The 17,733-nt window shown below is 38.6% G+C and overlaps 1 protein-coding gene across 1 annotated transcript in view; it reads right to left on the minus strand.

Annotated features, from left to right (window-relative positions):
• Positions 1 to 753: 753 nt before the first annotated feature.
• LOC121413748 (bromodomain and WD repeat-containing protein 3-like) overlaps positions 754 to 17,733 on the minus strand; it is a 35,136-nt gene continuing 18,156 nt past the window's right edge. Inside the window, exons 18-35 of the mRNA XM_041606676.1 lie at positions 17,492 to 17,666; positions 16,126 to 16,222; positions 15,295 to 15,498; positions 14,756 to 14,835; positions 13,865 to 14,033; positions 13,042 to 13,290; positions 11,857 to 11,981; positions 10,961 to 11,155; positions 10,519 to 10,580; positions 9,832 to 9,971; positions 8,325 to 8,584; positions 7,819 to 7,945; positions 7,235 to 7,384; positions 6,792 to 6,944; positions 5,947 to 6,062; positions 4,343 to 4,677; positions 3,052 to 3,456; positions 754 to 2,354 (exon numbers count right to left, since the gene is read on the minus strand). Of these exons, the coding sequence (XP_041462610.1) occupies positions 1,732 to 2,354; positions 3,052 to 3,456; positions 4,343 to 4,677; positions 5,947 to 6,062; positions 6,792 to 6,944; positions 7,235 to 7,384; positions 7,819 to 7,945; positions 8,325 to 8,584; positions 9,832 to 9,971; positions 10,519 to 10,580; positions 10,961 to 11,155; positions 11,857 to 11,981; positions 13,042 to 13,290; positions 13,865 to 14,033; positions 14,756 to 14,835; positions 15,295 to 15,498; positions 16,126 to 16,222; positions 17,492 to 17,666 (3,665 nt within the window). The 3' untranslated portion in view covers positions 754 to 1,731. The remainder of the gene's footprint in view (positions 2,355 to 3,051; positions 3,457 to 4,342; positions 4,678 to 5,946; positions 6,063 to 6,791; positions 6,945 to 7,234; positions 7,385 to 7,818; positions 7,946 to 8,324; positions 8,585 to 9,831; positions 9,972 to 10,518; positions 10,581 to 10,960; positions 11,156 to 11,856; positions 11,982 to 13,041; positions 13,291 to 13,864; positions 14,034 to 14,755; positions 14,836 to 15,294; positions 15,499 to 16,125; positions 16,223 to 17,491; positions 17,667 to 17,733) is intronic.

A 17,733-nucleotide genomic window follows, 5' to 3' on the forward strand; every position in this document is an offset into this window, starting at 1 on the left:
AACAACTCGTTATTAACTTGGAAATACTTTGCACAATTATGATGTTTCACTCAATACTGTATAGGCAGCATCCATTCCATACACAATCATATAGTGCACCGTTCCTCCAAGAAAAAGGAAAGCATCATTCTCATTTCTTTTCCCACATGAATGAATGACTGTATTCACAAACAGCCTTACCGTCCCAAGTTTAGAATCTGCATTTTAAAACACTCATTGTGCCTTGAAAAATAAGATATAAATGCACCCTTTAATGGTTATCAACAAGAAGGCTGACAGCCCCCTCTATTTGAGCTCATGATGGCAAACTACATGAATGCACTCTTTGCATACAACGACCATATCCTGTGTCAAATCAAAAACAAAGAGAAATTGAGCTTACACTCTAATCTCTTATTAACAAAATTTCTCAGTCAATGACAATATCAGTTTCATTGGAATATATCACATCTCCTGCCTAAATATGGCCAAGTTTCTTTCTTTCTTATATAAACTAAATCCCAACCTTTATTCTTTATCCCATAACAGTTAAGTTCCTCATCTTTCAGTTTGCGACAAAACTAAATCACAGATTCTTTCAATGAAAATTCATACAACAGAGAGTGAAGGAAATTGAAAACAGAAGAGCTGCCAACCTGAACAAGAACATTTCAGAATTATTAAAGCTGAAAACCAGTATTTTGGCGAGGAAATCAGTATTTTCAAATAAATACCATAGGACAACACATAAAACTGAAACTTGAGAAATCAGTATTCTGCATATAACCACCAGTATTCTTCTCATTTTTCAGTACTAAATACTGAAAATCCCTACTACTTGGCAGCTCTGAAACAGTAACCCTGTCAGAGATAATTGCTTCTTAACTGTTTTTCCCCCTTTTGTTGTCAAAACTCGATTAAATTTTCTTTCATCCATGGGTGTACAGCTCCAGAACAAGCAATTGATATCAAAATAATGTTATTTTCTCCCAAATTTACTTCCAAACAAAGAAACAAAATTTAAAAACCTGTATCCAAACAGTGCTACTAAACTGCGATGGAATAAAGGAATGTTGAGTTATCAAGAAAATTTGAATTTGTTTGTCGCACACCTATAAAGTTGTCTCTCTCCCTCTCGATCTTTCACACTTTTTAACATTCAAGCTAGAAATTCCACTTGTTGATCAACCATTCTCATTCACTTAGTTATGTAATCCAGTTCAAAACATATCTTAAATTGCAGCATTTGACATGTGCATATGAAGGATTTTGCACACACGTATCACAATTTTAGACCCCAATGTATAAAACACAATGGGCAATTACATTTCCAATTTCTGTAACAATGAATTTTGTCTTTTTCTTTCAAAAAGAAAAACATAATGCACTCCTTTTATTTGAGTTAATAGTTACCCTATGGAATTGAGAAAATGCAACATGCATTCATGAACTAAAAGTCATTTTTAAAGCAATTTGAAATCAACTATTAAAAGCATAGTCTGACAGATAAAGATACCGTGTACGCAGATTTTGTGACATAAAGATACAATTCCAGAATAGACTTGGAAATCAATCTTAGATATACAGCCCTGATTCTGTAATTTTGATACAATGTTGTCTCTTTGTTAATCATACTCATTATAGATGATACCTTTCATCATTGTGCCTATTCAACAGAATGAATTGAAGTACTTAAGATTGTGAACATCCCTGAAAACATGCTGGATTCGGTTGCAGCATCTCGTGTTTGTGTCATGTTCCGAGCAATCGCGCACGTGCCCTTGCCGTCAGTTTTCTGACTCTTCCACGACTGGAAACGCTCTTTCCATCCTCCTCCTCCTCCTCCTCACTCTGATTGAAGCTCTGGTTATCGCTTTGATTGTCGCTCTGATTATCACTTTCATCAAAGTCCCCATAATACTGCATGTGCCTGCCTTGGTTCCGTGTCCGTCTCTCCGTCTGAAACTTCACCTTGTGCGAGGGCACGTAAACGTCGTCTTCGTCGCTGTAATCCACCTTGGAACGCTTCTTCGGCGACACACGCGACGAGTGTTTTGATTTTGCTTTTCGCTTCTTGCCAATTTTTTGCCCTCTTTTACTTCTTTTCGTGGGTTTTTTAGTTCTACCTTTGGTCCTCCGCCTAGTTTTGTAATGGCTATCAATGTCTGAATCGGAACTTTCGCTCTCGCTTTCCTCTGTTGATGATTCGGATTCCTCGTTAGAGTTGATGTCAGAGCCAGCTTCGTAGTTGCTGTGTTCACTATCGCCACCATCGCCATCTTCCTCTTCTTCCTCCTCTTTATCCTCCCCTTCACTATTGGAGGCATCTACCTTCTTCTGTCTTGAACCGTAGCCATTGGTTAAGTTTGTCCTTGCTGTAATTGAAAAAAAAGCTTTTTAAGATTAAGGGCCCTGTTTCATCAAACATATTTCCAATAGCAGAGAGTTAATAATGGTGATAGTGGTGGTGGTATTGATGCCGATGATGATAGTCGTGATGATGATAATGGTGGTGGTGTTAATGGGGGCGATGGTGGTAATTTTTGTTTTGTGGCTGGCAAAAATATGTGTTGGAATTAATTTCCTATATACCTGGCTTGATAGTACAATATCTATGAAATCAATAGACCTAATAAGACTTTCAATAGTCCAGTTCAAATGTACATACAATTCTTTTTTCAATATTTGATTGATTTGGGCCAATGGGACAAATTGCGGACATGGTGATAAACCAATTTGTCTTTAATGTCTTCTATGATCAAAATTAAGATTATTTTTAAAAAGTGCAATCTATAAGTTAGGCCACAGGAGATCTATAAAACGAAAGATACAGTCAATTAAAAAAATCAATAATAAAAGGAGGTTATTGGAAAATTGGAAAACTAAGATTATGTTGCATTAAAGCAAAGCCATTTTCTTCAAGTCCCAATAGACAAAGATGATTCTGATGACTCTACCAACAAGAACTACATGTATTTGTTTCTAAGGAAAATAAGCATGGTAAGGTTATTATACTGTTTGTCATACTTTCGCTTTTGAAAAATATTAATTTGAATCTGCAATTCCACTTACATCTTAACCTTGTCTTTCTGACAGGCTCTTCCTCTGCCTCTTCTTCCTCCTCCTCCTCCTCCTCTTCTTCGTCCTCCTCCTCTTCTTCTTCCTCCTCATCTTCGGAGTCTTCTTCTCCTGATTCTTCTACCCCAACCTCCTCTTCTTCTTCCTCTTCCACCTCAGTATCATCATCTTCCTTTTCCTTCTTTACATTCTGTTCCTCGATCTCGGTTTCTTCACCGGAATCTTCTTCTTCCACCTCCTCCTCCAACTCTTCTTCCTCTTCTACTTCTTCCTTGATGACTGGCTTGGCAGAAGGTTTCTTTCCCTTTGCCTTTCCTTTCCCGCCTTTCTTTCCACCCTTGGATTCAGCCTTTGATTGTTTGTTCGGAACTGCTTTTAATTTCACATTAGCTTGAGGTTCTGCACAGAAGGAAGCAAGAAAGCAAAATTGTAATTGCTCAAGTAACATTGTAGTCAAATAATGCCAATCCAATAATATTCAATAGTACAGTAGCTTGAAATAAATTTAATGACAAGACACCAAGGTCAAGTATTCAACAGGAAGGTTGAAAGTATTCTTCTTATGTGTGTCTATCATCTACAAGGGAAGGCTAGATATTGACCAGAAGTGGTTGCCTAACACAACCCGCTTCTAAAGTTAAAGCCATCAGGTCTTCTTGGCTACACTGTTACTTGATCAAAGCAGACCTGCCAACCTCTGGGAATGAAAAATTGTATTCTGTGATATTAAAAACTGTATTTTTTCCCCCAAAAAAGTGTATTTGATAATAAAATGTGTGGCGCTTTCGCTCATCGCGGCGCTCAAGCTGCATGCAAGCTAGAATGCGCACTGCTCTTGCAGATGAAAAAAAAAAAAAACATTGAAACATGTGTATATCTCACCCTGGTTTTAACAAAATGATTGAAAAAAAGACAAGTTACCTGAAATTACATTGATCTAATAACCATATTTGTGTACGTTTTATGAAATAAAGATATATAGAGATAAGTTTTCTCAATAAATTACGATTTAAATTTTCATTTCATGAAAAAAAACCCCCAAAAAACGTACTGCCGTATTTTGGTACTGGTTGGCTAGTCTGTCAAAGGACGTTGAAGCTTTTTAACTGATATATAGTTCAATGATCCTGCTCTCTAATAGGAAACTGCTTTTACCATGCAAACATCCATTAAATTTAAAAAAATAGTAAAATCCCTTTGAAATGAGAGATTGTAATGGTCTAGACTGATTATTTCCAAATATCAAGATGGCTGGGAAGTCTGAACAATTCAGTTAACTACTCACCAATATCGGTATCGGAATCATCTTCATCTTGACCGAAACCATTCAGCTGCTTTTTATGAGTTACCCGGGAAGTGTTGCCATGACAACCACTTGGTCCTGGCTTGTCCTTATCCTCCTCCTCCTCTTCCTCGCTCTCCTCTTTCCTTCTCTTCTTGGTAGACCTTGCCAATCGTCTCTGGATGACAGAGGGGCCGGGGGCGTCGATGTCGCTGGCGTCGTCATCGCCGTCCATGGAGTGACCCGTTGTCAGAGACCTTTTGACCTTCAACCGCCTGACGTGGCGCTTCTGCGGTGATTTGTGGCGATCCTCCGGACTAGACAGCATTTGCTTCCTCCTGGGATGAAAAAGAAAATCAATATTTACCCAATCATCAATGATCAATGAGAGTGGGGTTAAACCAGAGTTTTTAAGTGGTTCCTCAGAAATACAGTTAAGAAGGCACCTTAAAAAATGACTTGATCCATGTCATTCAAGCAGACATCCTGCTCAACTTCATTCCTCTCCAATCCACCAATTTCAACACAGACAGAACAATGGGGCATCCAGGAAACCAGTGCGAAAGACACTGAGCAACATTCCTGCTACAAAGCTCAGCACAGACTTTTGTAAAAGCACCCAAGATAATAACCCTTTAGAAGTGATCTGGGGCCATTTGCAGAAGGAGTTGCGATCAAACACAACTGGATTTTTAGCCAATCAAATGTGCACATTTGGGACTTATGCGTGATATTTTGACTTGCGATTAATTGCAGCTCTTTCGGCATCGGGCCCCATTGGTAATGACCAAATACCATAGGTTCTGTTTTTTCATAAAGACTTGTTATAATAATGCATGAACAATTTCTATAACAAATTTACTAACAGCCAATCAGATTAAGGGATGTCAGTAGCTTGTTAATGTTATTGCAAATTTGTTGTCATAACAGATTTTATGAAACAGGCCCCTGGTATAGACTAGTCCCCTGGCTGCTTCTTCATTCCCATAATTCCCTAGTGGGCGATTCCATATGTGTTGTACGGGACATTTTGATAACAATTTCTAGTTTCCTAGCCGAATGATTGGGCAATAAAATATTCTTTTTTGTCAATGATAAAGCTATAGCGGGTAGTCATGTGAAAAACTAATAACCAACACAAAAAATTTGATTATGAGTTAATTATAGGTGAAAATGTTATGTGTCATACGGGACGCAGAAATGTCCCGTACGACACGCAACATTTCAAGCTCTAATTCACCTGTGGACAACACATTTTTGTTGGTTGTCAGTTTTTTGCATGTCTACCCAGTAGTACTTTAAAATTAGCACAAAGCAAATTGGAGTTCTTTGTTCGTTTGGACAGCAGGTTGAAAAATGTTGTAAAATTTGCTAATTTTTCTAGCATGGAATCGCCCTAGTAGGTCACGTTATTTTCTGGATGAAACACATCAATCAACCACTATTCACATTCTAACACAACCACGCCACATGGAGTAGGATGGTCAACAAACTTTATGTGGGAACGTTTCACACATATCCTACACAAATATATACCATTCGTTTATATTAAAAAACAAAAAAAACAGAATTACACTGTGTGTCAAGTATGTCCATATCTAACCTACTTTTTCAAGCCAGTCTTGACCTGCTTCTCGTACTTGAGGGCTGAGCGATAGTTGCCGATTATCTTCAAGAAGTGTTCTTCAAAGACAGCCGACAACCTCAGGGTCATGCCATAAATCTAGAAAATTATTTTAAAAAATGATACACAAGTGAGATTTGGGTCATTTGTAAAAAAAGGAGAGTAACATTGACCAAGATGAGCAAGATTGTCATATACGGGGGGGGGGGGGTGAGAAGCTCCTAATATGCTATTCACATATACCAATCAAAATCGATTAGGGAGACTGAAATTCTGGACTCCAACATCATCAAACCTTTTAATTGATTGCAAGTTACAAGCTTCTGAAATAGTGCCATCTGATTGGCAGAGATTGGCAAATTGTCACATTTAAATTTGGCTTGAGGTCTTTCTTTGGCCTTACTCACACCTACTTCCCTTTGTGTCTGCCTACTCCTTTTCTTTCTTCCCCTTCATTAACCTGATTGGTCATCTCTTCTCACTAATGCCCCTTTTGTCTCCTTGTTTCTAGTGTTGCTGTTGGATGTTTGTGGTCTATATCATGGTTGTTCCACTTTATATGTTTGTCATTTTGCCTCCGATGAAGATTCTGCTAGGATCGAAAGCTTAGGCCCCTTTTGACTCTCACATTTAAATTCAAATAAATTTCAATTCCCCTCGAATTATAAGAAAACTTTTTGCAACATTAGATAATAAAAACATCCTCATTATTGGTCTGATTTTGTTCAACTTTCACTGGACACCCCCCTCTTATTTATCTCACCAACATTTTATACCACTTTGGTTTTATTCCTCCATTAACTATAAACACACAACACTCTGACTTACTCTTGATTTTTTGTTTGGAGTGAAGCTCTTGGCGTTGGTGAACATCAGCCTGATGTCTTTACCAAGGTCCATAGGATCCCGGTAACTCCCGCTGGCAAACTGTTGTTTGATTGTTGACAGATCCATCGGGTGGTCAATAATTTCTCTATACTCCTGCATGACGGGGCAATAGTGAAAAATATCAAATATTTATGATTAGGGTGCATAAAATATCATGCATATACAGTGGTGCTAAAAAGTTAGTGAACCCCCACAAAAGTTTAAAAAAAATATTAGCTGAATATAAGAGATTAATAATTTAATATATCATCTCCTTTATCAGGATAACTCCCTATTCTTTACCAAAAATAGTCAAATATGAAAATGAAAAGGGATATTGAACTTAAGGAGAAGCTGGCACCTATAATAATCATTTCTTGTGACCTCTGTCAGAATGTACTTACAGGATAAGCCCTTTCATCAACCGGTGTCCTGAATGGCTCCGAGTCATGGCAATCCCACATGTCTTTGATGAGTGTCTTACATTCCTCTACCCATGCCTTGGAGTTATAGCAGGCACGGTTCTTACGCTTCTGCTTCTTGGATGGCGATCCCTAAGAAAATGGATAATAATTATGGTATAATTCATTCATTTTATTCATTTCATTCATCATTATTCCTAGTAAAATCAAAAGTAATGTATTCATCATTACTGTTTATGATTTTTGAGCAGTGGACCTCTTTGAACTTTGATCAATTCAATAAATCAAAATGAATCTGTACTGGACTAAATTAATATTCATTGCATTTTGCAAATGAAACCTACATGTATTTGTGAATTGTTTAATGGATCGATATATGCAGTATTTCATCTTATGCATCTGAGGCTTTCATAACTTCACTTAAGAATATCTTGTTGCTGTTAACCACTGATTAGGCCAAGGGGATAGCTATCATGTAGTGATATGATGCCTATGCTAGTTTTTCCTCTTATTTTTCCCTGTGGACTCTTATTAGAATTAGAAAATTAAAATGACAAAATTCTTACCTTCTTGCCTTTTGATCTGCCACGTTTATCCTCACTCCCAGAATGAGAGTCATCCACGCAGACATCAACATCACTATCCTTTGTGATGCGGTTGTAGATGTCCATGGCATCGTCGCAGTGATCGTCCCTGTTGAATGAGAAATGATGAGATTGAATCGATTGAAACGAACAACGTCACCAGAATTATAATCAGAATCATAATCACTGTCATTACAATTATCATCATCACTATCACCATCTTCATCTTATCATCATCTTCATCATCATCATCATCATCATCATCATCATCATCATCATCACCATCACCATCACCATCACCATCATCATCATCATCATCATCATCATCATCATCATCATCATCATCATCATCATCATCATCATCATCATATCATCATCATCACCACCACCATCATCATCATCATCTTCATCCTCCTCATCATCACCACCATCATCATCATTTATCATCATGATCATCCACTTTATTCCTGAAATTCCTCCATACTCACTTGATGACCTCCATAAGAATCTTGACCAGAGTCTCGGCCCACTGGACGATGATGCTGTCCTTCTCGTTGAACAGGAGGGCGTTCTGCTCCAGTTTCCTGACCTCCCACTGGAGCGCGGTGATACGGCGGTAGAACCGGCGCTCCAGGCGGCGCATGATGGTGCTGAGGTCTGTAGGGTAAGGCACCATGGAGGCATACAAGGGGTAACGGCTCAGGTCCACCGGGGTGTTGAATTGCTCCGCAATACGAAGCTCCATTACCTAGAATAAACATAATGAATAACAATAGGCATTTACATAGCACCATCTACCTAGAAATATTCTATTCCATGGTGCACTGATATCATTATTACCCCAGCTTCAGCTCGAGCTGCCTTACAGTGCTCTGTGCATTCAAGGAATCAAATCCTGCCAAGTACCCATTCACCTCAACTGGGCTGTGTGCAGCATAACATGGATAAATTTCTTGCTGAAAAAAAAAGAAGCCATGGCTGGGATTTGAACCCTAAACCCTCTATTTGAAAGACGAGTTGTAACCACTAGACCACAATGCCCCCCAAGGCATTGACACTGAAGAGAAAAGACACTGCACATGGCCCATTATGACTAATATATTACAATATAATTCAAAGACATGTTCCCCTCTTGAATAGTCATCTGACATCATTAGAGGTGTCTTGACTCTGATAAGTCTCTTGAACGTCCGAGTTCAAATCCCACGTTGCAACGGTATCCTTTGGCAAAGGCGTTTTATCTACATTTCTCACCCTCCTCTCTGGTGTATTAAGTGGGTACCCAGTAGGTAGGAATTCCTTAAAGCCAAATCATGGTAGACATGCTTAAGATGGGCTAACATAATTCAGCACTTAAAACATTGAGTCAATTATCATCAAAATCGGAATCAATCTCTTTATATTATATGAGGTATAAAGGCCTGGGCTCCATCTTACAAGGAGTCGTGATTGATTCGCATCAACAACAGCTATGGAAAGTCAACAATGTCAACATCTAAAATGAATGTTTGTTCAAAATGTTTTCTGTATTCCTACATTTATTCTTTTCTTGAAAATTCAGAGTGCTTCTTTTAGTTTACAAAGGACAATGTGGAAATTTCCTGTAGAAAAAATGATGACATTGATGGATTTAATAATAATAATAATAATTGGCATTTATATAGCGCTTTATCAATCTATGACTGTTCAAAGCGCTTCACAATCATTATTACACGGTCACTGGATTCATAGCATTCCAAGCAGCCTGTTAGGCGCAAACTTGCTAAACCAACCACAATGACGGTTGTTTCCTACCGGTACCCAATTAGCACCTGGGTGAGAGTGGCAAAGTGTGGATTGACGCCTTGTCAAAGCGGCGCTAGGCCATGGTGGGATTCGAACACACGACCCTCTGATTACAAGGCGAGAGTCAGAACCGCTACACCATGGCGCTTCCATATATTTGACATCATATCAATCGTAACTCTTTGTAAGACAGGGACCCTGTTATCTTACCTGTTGTAAGCATTTGAGTAGTCTATCACAGCAAGTATCCCTGTCTATATCTCCCCACTCCCCTGGACCTGGAACATAAAGCCTGGCAAACAGCTCATCGTCTGTTACAGGTATACTGCCTCCTTTATTATCTGGCATATCTAAAACGATGAAGAGTGTGAGAACATTGAAATAAAGTAATCAAATTTAAGTCTATTTCCCCAGAGAAACAATACATGTATTGTGATACATGAATATGCAAAACATGATCACCGATAGTATGAGACAGGTAAAGTCTTCATAATTTATTTGTAATATATAATATACATATATTATATATATATGTGTATGGTTTATGACTGGTACATGTGTATCATGTTCATGAAAAATGCAGATTGCCTTTAAACATGTAAGTACTGAATTATACACATATTAAAAAACCAACTTGTTATTGGCACGGTCCTAGTGTTAACAGGTACAGGTCTCTAAGATCAGAATAGAAATACATGTACTTTCAATTGGTATGCATTCATCCCACATACCAACAATATATATTTAAATCTTCATTAAGGCCCACTTTGTTGTCTCCATTAAATGTTTTTTATAGGCAGGTTTCAAGTAGGAATAAACAACGATAGTAATCATCATTTGAATAATTAAAGAAGCAATGAACTAAATATAATAGAATAAATGAAGTACGATACTCACTCTCCTCGTCGATCTGCTCAAGATCCCATGGACTCATTCGCTCACATTCTCCGTTATCCCAGCTGAAAATGAAAAAAAATCTTTGAAAATTATATTGCATTTAATGGAAAAGGAGTAGTTTGATTTAGCAGAGATTATCAAAAAAAGCTTTTCCCCAACCTTTATTGATTTTCTATGCATGAATAGGAGTATGAGATAAGGAACTCCCATGAGAGGGTTCTTGTACAAAGATGCAACCAAAAGCATCTCAGACTGTCGCTAAGGTGCCAAAGGCCGGTGACTATGGAATTATCTAAAGCTATTTCTCTTAAAAAGTTGTTGATTCTACAAAGCTTTTAGCAATGAAAAAATTATACAAAAAAAAAGAATGAATACAAAGCAAAAATAAAGAAATACATTCAGGATTCGTGCAGATTGATACAAAATGCATATGGTGACTTACTCTACAAGGTAACACTGGAACAGACTATCAGGATGTTCTGGGTCGAGCGGACTATGTGCAACGATAGTCCCCTGCCACCAGGCATCATCGATCATCGCCCTGAAGCGATCTTTCAGCTTCCACTTCATGGCGACTGATTGGTCAAAGTGTTGACGGAGGACTAGGAAATCAATGACATCCGGCATGTCATGGTATCTGTGAGGTAACAGAAATAATGGAATGCAGTTACATATTAAGAAAATACAATGAATTCAGGCTCTTGGCCATTGAGTGTTCTACACATGTTCACTAGTGGCAGGAAATGAAATTGTAACACCTTCAACAAAACAAAAAAGAGAGAATTTATGAATAAATGGAATGGATATATTTCAGAAAGAACTTTAATTTGGAAAGAGATATAAGGGAATATGAAGGCCTATAATTTCAGAACCAATCTGATTTTCATTGATACAATTTCCTTCCAAACACAGTCATTTTTAATGGCATCAAATCATCATGATCTTTGACATAACAAAAATGAACACAAGCTTCGAAATGGCAATACCTATTCTTCATTTATTAATTACAATAAATGTGACATTGTTTCATCAAACTTTTTATGACAGGGTTTGAAGTAATCCAAAAGGCCACCAAAGCAATTGACTTAAATGTCCTATTGACTGGCCTCAACGTACTTCTCATTGGCTTTGGGATTTTTCTATCCTTTTTAATTTTAATCATTTATGCTTGATCATATAATCTAACCCTATACAAAAGTGGCCCTACCCTAAAAAAAACCCAACTTGTTATTGGCATGTTATTGGTTTCATTTTGTTTGTTTGAGTGTGAATGTGTTCCAGTCTGCATATAATTTTCTTCCTAAATGGATGGAAGACAGAAAAAAAACTATTATTTACTTGATGGAGAAGCTCCCTCCGGTTGATTTCCTTGTCTCTGGGTCCATGAAAGCAAGTTTCAGCCCACACAGTGTAGGGGGTCCGACCTGGTACTTGATACCCATCACACGTACTAACTCATGGTCCTGAAAATAAAAGAAGCAAGAAATGGAGATTATTTGATACATTGGCTGAGTTTCCTACAAATACTACTATCATTATTTCAATCATCATCTATTCATGGCGTTCATCATCAGTCATCGTCATGGTCATCATCATGATTACCATTGTCAAATCTATTACCATACTATTATGCTACAGGCTCAACATCTTCCTCTCCCTTCCCCAGTCCCCCTCCTCCTCACTTCCCCTCCCCTTCTCATTCCTCCTCCCATTCCCAGAGCTGCCAAATTGAACAAGAGAATTTCAGTATTTTAAAAGTAGAAAATCAGTATTTTGGTGAGGAAATCAGTATTTCCGAAGAAATACCATGGAACATAGAAAACTGAAACTTAGAAAGCAGTATATTGCATGAAACCATCAGTATTCTTCTCATTTTTCAGCACTAAATACTGAAAATGAGTACTAGTTGGCACCTCTGCATTCCTGTCCCCATCCCCTACTCCCGTTCTCCCTCCCACCTTGCCCTCTCATCCGCTCTCCTTTTCCTTCCCACCCTCTGCACCCACTACAACTCCTCCTCCCGTAAATCCTCCTCCAACTTCCCCTCTCCTCTCTCCTTCCACTTCATCCTCCCCTCCTCCAACTAAGCATTCCCTCTCCCACCACCCTTCCCCTACTCCCCTCCACCTCATCTTTCCTTATCCACACCTACCCTCTTCTCCCACTACACCTTCTCCTCCCTTACCTCCTCCTCCAACTTCCCCTTTCCCTTTCCTTCAACCTCATCTTCCCCTCTCCTCTCTATCCACCTCATCCTTTCCTCCTCCTACTCCTGTACCTCCACCTACCCTCTCCTCCTCCTAAACATTCCCTCTCCCACAACCGTCCCCCTACTCCCCTCCACCTCACCTTTCCTTCTCTACACCTACCCTCTACTCCCACTACACCTTCTCCTCCTCCAACTTCCCCTCTCCCTTTCCTTCAACCTCAACCTCCCCTCCTTCCTGTTTCCTCATACCTCTCCCCACCCCCCCCCCCTCTTTCTCTCAACAAACACCATACCAAAGCATAAATCCAACTCACCCTGAGATTAATTTTGGTCCAATGCTGTTTCTTGGGTTCTATGTGGTATACCTTCCTCTTCTTGACTGCGGCAACATACGCCTCATGACCCTGCCGAAAGTACATCACCTCATCCCCCATCTGAGGCACGTAGGGGGTGCGCCTTGGGGTAGCGTCGGTGATCCAGAGAGGAGGCTTCATCTCCTCTGGAAGTTCCGCCATCGGTTCTGCATCGTCCATCTCCATGTCATCGATAAGGGCCTTCGGGGGCTGAAATAAGAAACTCACAGGATTAATGACTATGGTAATTTACAAGTTATTGATACTAATATTATTCAGGCATTTTCAGGTATGAATTCTGTGAACTCAATACCGCAAAGACTGACAAAATAAGTGAGCTAGTTAAAGGTTGAAGATGTTCTGTCAAATTATCTAAAGTTATCACAAGAAAACAGAACAGATGGAAATATACTCAAAACATAATAACTACATCAACTATTTATCAAAAAGTTCCCAACCACCTTGATGACGCAAGGGGAAATCCTTCCATGTCTTGTCACCAGCGTGATTGATTCACACAACAGCTTGAGCAAAAGAAACATTTGACAAGTTATGGTACAGGTCATTCAAAATTTAGGTACAGAAGTTCTAATAATTCAAAGTGTGCCTAATATGAATGAAAGACAAGAAATCCAACCTGGGCACTTGTAACATAGCGAGCTAATATCACTAACTGTTTTCTCAAGGTTTGCAATGGAGTTACAGCTACACTTTATTTTACATTTACATCTTTTCTATGTCAGTTCTTTTGAGTAGAATGCCAGTCGAATGATTAGGATCTTACCCTTCTTTTCCTCTTTGATTTCACTGGGGTTGCTGATGGAGTCTTCATGGGGGAAGAGCTAGACTCCCCTCCAGACTCCCAGGGCATTTCTCTCCTTCTTGTCTTCTTCTTTGGTGGTTGGAGGTTGATGCCCGCATCAGCCGTCCAATCAGAATACTCACTGGATTCACTGAAAAAGATTTATGTATTCAATTTTTGAATTATCTTGAACCCCAGTATGTATCACATATCAGATGTTTCCAGAAACATATTACCTTACTTGAAATTCCTTTTCTACTGGGGAATGATGCAATGGGAAATGCTATCTAGTTCATAATTACCATCAGCATTGTCAACACTGTCAGCATCACCAGTATCATCATCATCACCACCACTGTCATCACTGTCAATGTCATTACCATCATCGTCATCATCATCGTCATCCTCATCATCACGATTATCATCATCTCTCACACTCTCTCTCTTGTTTCAATTCATCTGCTCTTTGTAGACTGGAGGGAAATTCCACATCATCATCATCATAACCATAACAATATCAACGATACTAATTTTAACAATGACATTAGGGATATATATGTCATGGATGACAAAGCTGACTGTCCTTGTCTGATAATAAACACTGGGAATTACAGAAAATATTGGGTCAGGTAGATTTATAATAAGGTCACATCTGATCCCCTTCATGCAGAACCTTCCTGGAGTGAAATGTCTCTGTTTTCTAGTTATTATTTATTATGGCTTGAGCCTTGAGCAGTCTGTAAATTGAAAGTAAGAATAGAAAAAAAAAGAAATGGGTGTCTGGGTGTCTAGAGTACAAAAAGGTTTATTGTTTAATGGAATTGGCCTTATGTTGGATAGCTGAATACAGTTATAACATCGTTTCTGTCTCACCTTTCATGTTCACTTGTACTACGCCATTCAACCTCCTCCTCAGACGTCTCTGCTCCAGTCATTGCTCCTTCATCTGCAGGCTAAAAGATAAAAGGAATACCTCAATTGTTTGGTAAGTTTTTCAAGCTGATATCCAGGCAATATCTCTAATCTACACATTTTATGATGCAATGCATTGCTCTTTCTACACATCATTTCAATAGAGAACAAAGAGCTTGTGAAAATGGTCTCTAAATAAATACAGACTTACACTCAATATATTTCCAGTTTCCCTATCCTCTGTTCCCTTCACTTCTACCTTTTGCCTTTCGTTTTTGCCACCACATCCTCTCTCTCTCTCCCCCCCCCCCTTCTCCAGCCCTCCCCCCTCTTCTCATTCCCTAAACCATACCTCATCTACATCAGTGAGTGTATCATCCCTTTCATCTCCTTTCACAACTTCCTCAACCCTCAGACCTCTCTATCTACCATCATTCCTCCTCCCCACCCCTCCTCCCCCCTTTATTCCCCACCCCCACCTCCGCCTTCCCTAACCTTACCTCATCCACATCAGTGAGTGTATCATCGCCTTCATCAGCTACCATTTCCTCCACCCTCATTCTCCTCCTTCTCTCCTCCTCCATCCCAATACCCTCCTGGAGGGGAGTCCCATCCTGGTTGGCTCTGGTCCTGTAGTTGTGGTTTGCCGTCTTCTTTGGTTTCTTCCTTCTCCTCAGTCTCTCGTAAGAGTCGCCAGAATCAGTCTGCAAGGTCAAATGTGTAGTTAAAAACATTTAATGTTTCTTGTGTAACCAAACTTCATAGATTAGATTCTCCCTCATACAAGGATGCCTACATTCCAAACAGGGGCCTGTTTCACATACTTACGATTTACCATGATGGAAACTTTGATTTTGATTGGCTGTTGAGCCCCCTTACCATGGTAGTTATACAAGAATGGCCAAGTTACTATAATTCTAAGTCATTTATGAAATGTATCCCATGGCTGGAGGATTCACTAAGCTTAAGAGGCATGATTTTGTGACAAAACCTTGCACCTTTCTTGCAAAAAATCAAGTAAGGTAATACAGTTATGGAAACTTCAATAAAACCTTCAATATTTTAGCCAAAACAAATAAAAAAAAATCATGAAAAAAAAAGAGTTGACAACTCTGCCACTACCTCTACACATAGCAAGCAATCTGACAATACTACATTAATATAATTATCAAACCCCCACATTGAAATATTGGAAAGAGGCAAATGTATGTATATCCAACCCCTATATTGTGGCACTTCCCTGAAAAGATACGTCTATATTCTTTTTAGTCCATATCACAAGTTGTAATATTTTCATGCATTGGGTAGTTCATGTATTTCGATAGACTCACCGTTTCAACTGGAGAGGGCATCACCTTCTTTTTCCTTTCTGCCTTGAACCGCCCGGACGCTTCCTCATCTAGCTTTCTCCGAAACTCTTCCCGGAACCTAAAAAAAATCAAAGTAAATGGGGCCTTTGATAATAACAAGGAAAACATTTATTCGTCTATAAAACACCTGAGCTACAAATAGCATTATATTGTCTGGCTCAAATAAAACATTAACGTCAAAATCAATCATAAAAAGTGTTGCACACATCTCCATCCAAGCCAAATATGTATGCCAAATCCCAAGCTCAAAATTTTAGAAGGGACACAATCACCACAAGGGTCGAACTCATACACCGTAACACATTATTATCAGTATATATATATATTATATATATATATATCTCTTTAATATTCCCTCTGAAATTTGTTTCGCTGGGATATAGTTATTGCTAGCTACAGCTGGATTCTCTTTGCAGATCATGTGACCAGGGCCCTGTCTTAAGAAGAGTTACGATTAATCCAATCAACCACAACTATGGAAAGCCAGCAACGTCGACATCTAAACAACATATTTCTTAAATATATTTTCTATATATGTTATGTATTCATACATTCATTGTACTTCTCTTTGTGTACAAAGGACATTACAATTCCAGTCGAAAAAAATTATGACATTGATGGAATTCCTTGTATTTAAAGGTTTATTGGATCAGTTGTAATTCATTGTAAGTAAGACAGGCCCCGGATGTGTCCCATATACACAAATAGATGATACAATATTAAAGGTCAAGTCCACCTCAGAAAAATGTTGATTTGAATCAAAAGAGAAAAATCAGACAGGCACAATGCTGAAGATTTCATCAAAATCAGATGTAAAATAAGAAAGTTATGACATTTCAAAGTTTCACTTATTTTCAACAAAATAGTTAAATGAACGAGCCAGTTACATCCAAATGAGTCGATGATGTCACTCACTATTTCTTTTGTTTTTTATTGTTTGAATTATACAATAATTCAATTTTTACGAATTTGACGATTAGGACCTCCTTGCCTGAAGCACAAAATGTTAAAATAATGGAATTCCACATGTTAAGGGAGGAATGAAACTTCATTTCACATGACAATGACAAGAAAATCAAAATATTTCATATTTCATATAATAAAATACAAAAGAAATAGTGAGTGATGTCATCAACTCTCTCATTTTGATGTAACTGGCTCGTTCATATAACTATTTTGTTGAAAATAAGCAAAATTTTAAAATGCCATAACTTTCTTATTTTACATCCGATTTTGATGAAATTTTCAGTGTTATGCTTGTTGATTTTTTCTCTTTTTATCCAAATCAAGGTTTTGTTGGGGTGGACTTGTCCTTTAATCAGCTTACCTCGCCACAGCATACGACAATGCCGGCACAACCATCCTTGTTTTGAACGACAGCAGTTCCGCCTGGGATGCCCGCTGGCTGACAGGAACGTTTCCGGTGGCCTGACGGACACCCTCTATCTCTCCTGCTCTCCTTAATCCTCTTGGGGACATAGACGGGGATAGCGGACCATTTGCTATGAATAGATGGAGGAAAGCAACTGAATTTTTCATACTAATCATACCTACATTTACATGAAACAT

Source organism: Lytechinus variegatus, chromosome 4 (genome assembly GCF_018143015.1).
Source record: "Lytechinus variegatus isolate NC3 chromosome 4, Lvar_3.0, whole genome shotgun sequence".
NCBI classification, from domain to species: domain Eukaryota; kingdom Metazoa; phylum Echinodermata; class Echinoidea; order Temnopleuroida; family Toxopneustidae; genus Lytechinus; species Lytechinus variegatus.